Genomic DNA, 10,017 nt, shown 5'->3' with positions numbered 1-10,017 from the left:
ACTTAGTGACTAAAAGTCTAATGATTGAGGGTACCTATCACGCTAATAATAATAAATACATGATTCAATATCCAAATGGTTGTGTGAAAATACAACCTCTAGAATTATGACTTAGTGATTAAAAATCCAATGATTTACACTAATTATAAATTCATGATCCAATATACAAGTGCCTATGGCTTGTTCAAAAAGTTCGTAACGTACATCTACATAGATTTCACTTTTGTTTTTTGTCATTCACCCAAACATCTCCATGTAAGTTTTCCTTTCATCTCATGCATTACTATATCCTATGTGGAATTTTCTTTTGTTTCATGCATCACCATATACTTTATCTATCTATACATTTCATCAAGATGTTTTGAATCATGAAAAATCATCCATGTGGGATTTGCTTTTACCTCCATGTAGTTTTATGTGATTGAGATGACTTGAATCAATAAAAAATCATGCATGTACTTGCATTTCTATAATTGTTTTTTACCATAGGAAAAGTCATATTCCTTTCATGTTCGAATTAAGATAGATTGTCAATCCCATTTCCCATTATATGGGAAAGCCCCTATTAGTGCTCAAGTAAACCTATAGCTTGAACCATGCATAAATGCACCTCCCAGAAGCCTAAGCAAGAGATATAAGAAACGCACATGCCTTTTCCTTCATCTTAAGGCAATGATCAAATCCTCTTAATTCACCAATCTTCCCGTAGGAATACAGTTTGTGCAAAATGAAGTCTCTAGGTAAAGCCAAAACTAATATTTCCAAAGTCCTCATCCCCTAATTATATGTATGGAGGCCATAAGGGAGGTTATAAATGATTAGGTTTTTGTGTGAAAACCTAACATCTCCAAAGTTGTCATCCCCCAATTATATGTATGGAGGCCATTTAATTTGCCCATGGCAATGTGACGGAAACTATGGTAGGTGATAGAGAAGGAAGTGAATGGCATTGTAATATCAAAATACCTCGATGGAGGATATTTGACAGATTTAGTTGATGTGTATTATAGACGTAGCCCTAAGGGACGTTATAAATTATTAGTTTTTTTTTGTAAAAACTTGATAGATCTCAAGCCCATCCACCCAAAAAAAAAAACTTGAAAGATTTGATAAAGGGAACAATTTGTGTTATGTGAGCTCTTCACGATACATGCCAATGCCATTTGTCTTCATTAGAGGGGAAGCATACTTTGAATGTGCATCGGGCATTGAGTAAACTACTCACACCTTGGACAATGTTCAAATCATGGAGAGATCAATTCAGAAGAACCACCCACTTGTCTTTGATAAAACAAGAAGCACCCACTTGTCTTTGATAAAACGTATATTGGTAGATCTCATTGGTCAATAAATGATCACAATAGAGAGTAGCACTTTGAAGCTACTTAATCATTGTGGGCTAAAGAGTTCTTGTCTTTGATATGGCCCCAAATAAGGGTAGATTTACACAAATCCTCTTTGTATTAGACAAGGGCGACCCTTTTTGTCAGTGGCGTGGCACCCCTTGCTCTCCTTATTCCTTGGCCTTGCCACTAGAAAAGAAAAGAAACGCCCCAAAAAATTGCATGTGCATACACCCACCAACACGCACATGCATATGTACTAACTTGGGAATGCAAAATGCATGCATGCACATGTGCACACACACCTATCAAGCACAAACACACATGTCCGCCCTCGACAAACCAGTAATTTTGCCTTGGGGGTGTTTTGGGCACCACCGACGAACAAATGGTCCACCTTATCCACAGTCAGTAGTAGATTTGCGCCAACTCGCAATTAAAAGCAATTTCCTGTATTGGGTGGGTTAGGACATTTTCTGTCGTGAAGCTCTTACTCCACAAACCACAGCAAAGGGTAATTGCTCTGAGTGTACCACTGTGCGCGCACACATGTGGGTCCCCTTTGCCAGCTCCGGCCAAGCGCTACGACACAGTATAACACCTCTTCCTTCATTCACATTTTTAAGACAGAAGAGAAGGAAAGCCTACCAGGTTTGCACCCTCTGGAATGCACTAAGGGCCCATGAGAGCCTTTTATATGCCCATTTGCTCATTTGGGTTGGACTTATTATACCCAGTTTAGGCGTAAAACATCCATATAGTCTTCTGGTTTGGATTTGATTCTCCCCATACAGGGGTTAAACCCCTTGCCATCATCCTATGCCCATCTTGTTTTTTGGGTTGATCGATATCATAGCCATACCTTTCAGCTTTCAATACCCCAAATCAAATCCAGGGCCCAAAACATCCAGTGAATGGGTAGATTACATGATGACCTCGATATTAACATGGACACCATGAGCTTGGCAGGATCAAAATCATCATCATCATCAGACAAAAAGCTTCCAAAGGTTTTGTCTGCCCTCTCAACCACCATAGAGCGGCTAGTATTAAGGAATGAGAACTGCTTTGATGATTATTCAGCGTGCAGAAGATCAAAGACTGTGTACCATGGCACGCGCGTGCCCAACATAAGCATTGCAAAGTACATACGACGAATCCACAGATACACCTGCTGTAGCCCATCTTGCTTTGTGGTGGGCTTCATATACATTGACCAGCTAGTCCACAAACAGCCGGATTTTCCACTGATATTTCTTAATATCCACAGGCTGCTGGTAACTAGCATCATGGTGGCTACTAAATTTCTTGATGACTTGTGAGTACCTAAATTTTCATGTTCACATCTGCTCTTTTATGCTCATTTCTTGAGAATTACACCTAATTTTGATGAATTCTAAGGTTTGGCGCCTACGTAGAGGAAGATTTGATGAAGCGGCATGGCGTTGTGATCCTTATTATTCAGTACATGATCTATGTTACAAATTCATAGGTTTACAATGTGCCCTATTTTGGATTGTTTTAGCATTTGAATTTTTTTTTTTTTGGCTTGTTTTGGCCTCCAGGCATTACAACAATGCTTTCTATGCAAAAGTGGGTGGTATCAGTGTCTCTGAGCTCAACAGTTTAGAGATCAATTTTCTGTTCCAGTTGGATTTCCGGTTGCGCGTGACGCTCAGCACGTTCGAAGGCTACTGCACACACCTTGAAAGAGAGTTGCTGTTGTCAGAGGCGGGACAACGGATAGAGAGAACTCTGCCTGCAGGTTCTCTCGTTTACAAGGTGCATCAACAAGATGAGAAGCAGAAGGTGGTAGAGGATATCGCGCGTGAGAAACTAAGGATTTTGATGACCCATAAGGTTCAGAACCATCATGAGAGTCACCGAGCGTGCGGGTATGTCTAGACCAGAAGGCAAAGAAAGGCTTACAGTACTGTGTGTGGTGGTGCGTGTAGCAAATGCTAAGGCTACATCTTCTGTAACAAATATTGTTCAAGGGATTCTTGGCTCTGGTTGATGATCCCATTTTGGCTGGTTTTGTGCTGGGAATGTGATCCTATTACTGGGAATATAGGAAGCCTGCATGTTATTTTATGTTTACAGAGGATATCGCGCGTGAGAAACTAAGGCTTTTGATGACCCATAAGGCTCAGAACCATCATGAGAGTCACCGAGCGTGCGGGTACGTCTAGACCAGAAGGCAAAGAAAGGCTTACAGTACTGTGTGTGGTGGTGTAGCAAATGCTAAGGCTACATCTTCTGTAACAAATATTGTTCAAGGGATTCTGATCCCATTTTGGCTGGTTTTGTGCTGGGAATGTGATCCTATTACTGGGAATATAGGAAGCCTGCTATGGCTAGCAACTTCATGTTATTTTATGTTTACAGAGGTGGAGAAGAAATGTGTAATGGTTATTCGAGTTTCTAGTTGAGAAGTGCTTGCAATGCTCCAGTGCTTTTATGGTAAAATACGTGCATGCGCACGCGAGAGAGAGAGAGAGAGAGATAGAGAGCAGCGAGAGAGAGGCTCCATTTCAATCTAGCTCGGTGGCTGCGCCACTGTGTACACTCATCCTCTGTCATGATGCAAGCGCTACTACCCTTCCACTGTAGGATATATATATCATCCATCCCCTTACAGTCGTGATGGTGATGGTGAGCCCTTTCATATCTGAACCAAAGTATGTGGTCCACTAAGCTCTCAGCTACGATATCGTCCTTCCACAGATGTGATGGCAATCCCCTCGTATGTGACCCGAACAGTAATGTGATCCAGTGAGCTGTGTAGATGCTCTCCCATGACAGGCCGTCTTGGAGTCACAGATCAGCCTTTTAAGTATCGGTACGAAACGGAAAACGAAGTACTGTGTGCTGTGTTCGGAAAAGGGGGTTAGGTACGAGTACTGTATGCAGCTATAATGGCATTGTCATCTCGTGCCTCCAACCGCTGATACATCCAAGATCATACACAAAAGGTCAAACATCTCGTCTGGTCTCCCTAATTCAATGCCCCCAGGCTCCAGCCAAAGACCACCCTTTGCTAATTGTGTGTGTTAGAATCAACATTGTTATTATCTTATCATTAGTGCAAATTATTTGTTCTCATCCATTATTATCTACCCTCATCACTCTCCCAACTTGTAAGCGTCAAGTTGTACCACCTTCCCAAGTTGGTATCAAAGCCTACCACCATCTCTATGTAGGAGTAAATGTCATCAAATCTTATGTAATCTAGTTATTCCCTAACTAGTAAATGTCATTGAATTTTAATCAATTTGGTAATCTTAATCAATTCTCTATGTAGTCTAGGATGCCTAACTAGTAAATGTCATTAAATCTTAATCAACTTGCTAATCTAGTTATTTCCTCTTCTACCCGTTCACTCAAATCAGCTCGACTCATGTGACTGGAGGTATTCTAAAGATTTGGACATCGTTCGGCTATCTAGTAACATGCTTTACACAGTTGCACTAGAAAATCCTTACACTAGGAATGTGTATGACTCCTCCAGATACATGTCTCCCTCATAATTCTCGAGGTGATGGGCAACGCCCTTGGGCTCAACCAATGTTTTACTCTTCAATTATAAAGATGACAAGCTCGACACATTCTATCATTCCAAATCTAATTCTCTATTCACTCTGTATTTCTAAGTTTCTCAAACATTTTTTGGGAAAGCACCCGCATGCTCGGGTCTACCCTGCCACCCGATTTCCAGTGGTTTATCCTTTATTTGCTCTTAACAGATCCATAGACTCAATCTAGACCCCATCCAATCCCAATGGGCCTAGCCTAGCACCCACCAACCACGAGGCCTATGGAGCTGGCGTGATTTCACACATTTGCATTACACACACTCCTTGGCAAAAAATAAGGAAAAAAAGGGCTCACGCACGGACTCCACCACGACAAACATTTCTTTTCATAAAACTTAATAATTTACTTAACATCTAAAACCTTATCCAAATGCATAAGAAAATAACATTGCAGATCACTGCATCATCATAGTCCATCAAATATCTCCTAACACCATGACCATGATTCTCAGATTGGAAAGGTATACACTACTTATGTCACTATTGGAGTTCACATGTATCAACAGATTTTTCACTTCATGTGTTAGAATAATGACAAATGCAATTTCTCATTTTCTCTCTCTCTATACAATTACATAGTTTGGTAAATTTTAAATTAACAAAGTATAGATAGGGTAAGAGGGATATTCCACTATAACAGAATGATAGTATAACAGTGTTTCTATAACTACAAGCCTTGGCAAATGTTGGGGTCATTTTGCTACCTATCGACGCTGCTAAATTTGTTGCAGTGGGAGTGCTGTTGAGCAGCGCTATTAGCAGCAAAATAACACTGCTAGATAACGTTATTTCGCTGTTATGAATAGTGCTCCAGCAGTGAAAATAAACCTACAAAAAAAAAGCTGGGAAAGACTGGGAAGTTATCACAAAACTCCCCAATCTACCCAGCTTTTTAAAAAAAACTATGTGTCCCAATTTTTTTTGAAGTAAAGAGATGGTAGAAAGAAGTGGACAAAAATTTATATTTACTAAGTTCAAATGATTACATAAAGGCTTTAGTCATATACAAAATAAAGCTAAAGGGATCCTCATCTTCAAAATCACTTTCTTTATCTTCATGGTCTTCTTCATGTGCATAATCCAAATTATCTTCACTCACTCTAAATAGTAAAAGAGAACATATACACAAGAAAAATGCTTATATATTACTTATCTCGTTAGTTGTAGTTCCCAAAATGGACTCATTCAAGGAGGGAGAACTTACACGCGCATCCATGCCCACAATTGTTTTCAAGGGGCTACTTACCCATAATCATATTCGTCCTTTAAAGAAATAATAAAATAGAAGATCAAATTATATTTAAGAGAAGAGTAAAATAGAAGACCAAATTAGAGTAATGCATATAGGCCATAATACATGTTGCATTCATGCTTAAACCTTATGCATAGAGACGGAAGCATAAAGCTCTTATGCCTAAGGCTTAAACCTTATGCATAAAGCCCTTGCGCTTAAGTCTCTATGCATAAGGTTTAAGCATTATGCTTAAGCCTTATGCATAGAGGCGTTATGTTCATACATTATGCATAGAGTCTTAAACATAAAGCCCTTATGTTCAGACATTATGCATCTAGAGTCTGAAACATAAAGCCCTTATGTATAAGGCTTAAGAGTTATGCTTAAGCATGTATGCATAAGGCTTAAACATTATTCTTAAGCCTTATGTATAGAGGATTTATGCTTAAGCCTCAAAGTTTATAGGCTTTATGCATAGAGGCTTTATGCATAAAGGCTTCATGCATGAAGTCTTAATGTATGCTCATGTATGTTGCATAAGGCTTCATGCTTCATGCATTAATCCCTTATGCATAAGGCTTAGGCCTTATGCATACTAAAACACTTATGCTTAAGCCTTTATGTATAAGGCTTAAACATTGTGCTTAAGCCTTATGCATAGAGTCTTTATGCTTAAGCCTCTATACATTATGCATAGAGGCTTAGGCATAAAGCCTCTATGCATAAGGCTTAAACATTATGCTTAAACCTTATACATAGAGCTTCATAAGCTTTATGCATAGAGGTTTTATGCATAAAGGCTTCATGCATAGAGGTTTAGGCATAAAGCCCTTATGCATGAAAGCTTCTTGCACAGAGCCATAATGCATAAAGGCTTCATGCATAGAGCCATTATGCATGGAGCTTCATGCATAGAGCTTCGTGAGCTTTATGCATAAAGGCTTCAGGCATGAAGCCATAATGGATAGAGCATAAGGCATAGAGCCTCTATACATAGAGTTCGAAGATTAGAGATCCAGAATCTACTCGCTGAGCTCTTTCCATAGATATGTCACATGATATGGTTTTGCCCACTCAATTTTAAATATTTCAGTTTTGGCAGGAAACTTTAAAATTCAAACTTCTAGCCATTTGAAGAATAAGAAGGTATCTAAAGTCAAAGAAACTTAACATTTTAACAAAAAGTCATTAAAATCATAATATGGTAGCTTAAAGGCCCCTATAGACCTCAACTTTCCTCTAATGACTTATTGTTGCTCACATACCAAAATGATCAAGATGCATACAACACTACTCTTTGTAGAAAGCAGTATGTCACAAATCTTGTTCGTAGCATATAAGAGCGTGGCGGGTGTACTCAAGATGACATCAATAAAGTCTAAGAGAATCTTTTTGAAGCAATCATCACAGAGTGGAAGGAAAATCGTCTTATCTCTTCCACACAAGAAATAACAACTTGTATGAGCCTGCCAATTTAGTGCAATGAGCTCAGTAAAATGTAGTTTAGGATTTAGGTGTAATGGACTATGTATTTTAAATAATGTGATTATTAAAAAAAAACGGGACAGAATAGGGAAGAGATGTGGGAACACATGTCCCCACAAATCTCACCCATTCTGTCCCTTTTTTTTTGCAGACAGTCTGCGGGGCTATAGCCATGCGTAGCCATATATGTGGCTATATATGTAGACAAAGGCGCAGTTATATACGTTGTTGTATAATACGTGATTAATCGAGCGATTGTGGCCACGTGCTCGTAGCCGTGTGTGCATAGCCACGTTGATAGCCGTGTGAATGTTTCTTTCCACATGTAGATTCTTTTAAATTTTCATGGCTCTTTACGCGGTTGTGCTCTTCGTTTTTTGTAGTGTAGTAACTAGGGTAAGGGTTGCATGAGCCATGCACTTTCTATTATTAAGGCTCTATTGTTAGAGTTAGGGATAGGGTTAGAGTGACTCACCTTGCTCTTCTTCTTCTCCTCTTCTCTTCTTCCTCTCTCAAGTAATAAAATGTAGTTTACTTACAACTTTTTTTACGTAGATAACTAATAAATGTTGATTAATAATTGATTTACTTTGGTTTTATTTTATAAGCTCTTCTTCTATATCTTTAAGTTAAAACAAACAAGCCTCTTGAAGTAAGAGCCAACACTTACATCTCTCTTGATGTTTCTCATTCTTATGGTGCACCCCGGGTGCTTAGGAATTTTTTAAAATTACTTATTTTGTAGCTTCATGCATAGAGATTCATGATTTTGAGCTCATACGTAGAAGTTATTAATGTCTGAAATTTTAAAAACTTTCCCCTCCACTTTTTGGGAATGAAAAGTACAAAAAGGCATCTTCTAGAGAATCTTTTGACCACCTTTAATCACCCAACATTTTTGTATACATGGCATCACATGATTGGCCCTTTTCCTTAATAAACTTTTAATCACATGGCATCTTAAAGGACCCCTATAGACCTCAACCTTCCCCTAATGAGTTATTTACTTTCTTCATTAATGTTTTGGGTCTAGCCATTGAACAAAAACCTATACAAATTAATTACATTGATTAGGCTGTTCTTTAAGCATATGCATTAAGTTAAGCTTTGTGAACTGCATATGCCGCATAAGTGGCATAGACTAGTTCTTTTTTGCATATACTCATAAACATTATGTCTACATGATGTATAATCAATTGGTTTCTCATCATCATCACTAAATTCTTTCCACTTCGTTCTGCCTGTCTTTATCATCCTTATGATGGTGATGAGATTTTGAATGCTTGTAACATCATGTAAACAAATTAATGCATTGAGCCATATGCAAAAGCACAAAGCTTTATACATTAATCCATATGCATAATCATAAAGCTTTATGAATTATGTAGAGTCTATGCATAATGTATGAAGAGAACATAGAGCTCTCAATGCAGGTATAAGCTTAAGCCATATGCATTAATCTTTATACTACAGAAGCCATATGGCTTATGCATATGGCTTTATTACACATATATTTATGCAAAAGCCAATATATGCATTCAGCTTTATGCGTTTGGCTTATACATTAATCTTTATGCAAAAGTCATATACATTAAGGCTTAAGCATAAGATTTATACATGTCTTAATCCATATGGCTTTATTATATGTATATTTATGCAAAAGCCATATTACTCATTATGCCTTATGAATTAAGTTTAATGCATAATCATAAGATTTGCATAAAGCTTAACGCATAAGACATGCATTTTTCCTTTATGTATTAAGCTTTATGCAAAATCCTTCTACATTAAGTTTAAATCATAGGCTATGCATAAAGTTTAATGCATAAGGCTTAATGCATGAACCATAATGCATAAGCTATAATTCATAGGCTATGCATAAAGCTTAATGTACAAGACATAATGCTTGAGCCTTATGCTTTATGTATAATGAAATAAAATAAAATAAAATACTCGTAAGCACTCGGGAGTGGACCATAAATAAGTAAAAAAAGAAATGAATTATGAAAGATAGGTACTCTTACCTTGAGTGGAAGATAAGTTTGCATTGGGAAGTTGAGCTCTTTATGCAAGGATAATCTACAAGTTTAAGCAAATATATATGTTAATAAATTACATATATATTTTTGCAAAAGACATATGCATTAAGCTTTATGCCTAAGCTTAATGCATATGGCTTATGCATTAAGCTTTAAGCATAAGCATTATGCATTAAGATTTATGCATTAAGCCATATGCATAAGCTTTATACATATGGCTTATGCATTAAGCTTTATGCAAAAGCCTTATACATTAAGCTTATGCATAATCCATTGCACATTAAGCTTTATGCATTAAGCCTCATGCATAAAGCTTAATA

General features: G+C 37.7%; 1 protein-coding gene across 1 annotated transcript; it reads left to right on the top strand.

The window, feature by feature from the left end:
- The first annotated feature begins 1,968 nt into the window (after nt 1–1,968).
- LOC147632128 (cyclin-U1-1-like) lies at nt 1,969–3,405 on the top strand. Its single transcript, XM_086807932.1, has 2 exons — nt 1,969–2,661; nt 2,909–3,405. The coding sequence occupies exons 1-2, from the start codon at nt 2,258–2,260 to the stop codon at nt 3,246–3,248; spliced, it is 744 nt and encodes a 247-aa protein (XP_086664058.1). The 5' UTR covers nt 1,969–2,257; the 3' UTR covers nt 3,249–3,405.
- The last annotated feature ends 6,612 nt before the right edge of the window (nt 3,406–10,017 follow it).

This window comes from Cibotium barometz, chromosome 14 (genome assembly GCF_041138505.1).
Source record: "Cibotium barometz isolate CiBa-2024 chromosome 14, ASM4113850v1, whole genome shotgun sequence".
Classification (NCBI taxonomy): Eukaryota; Viridiplantae; Streptophyta; class Polypodiopsida; order Cyatheales; family Cibotiaceae; genus Cibotium; species Cibotium barometz.
This window is presented reverse-complemented; position numbering and strand designations above follow the sequence as displayed.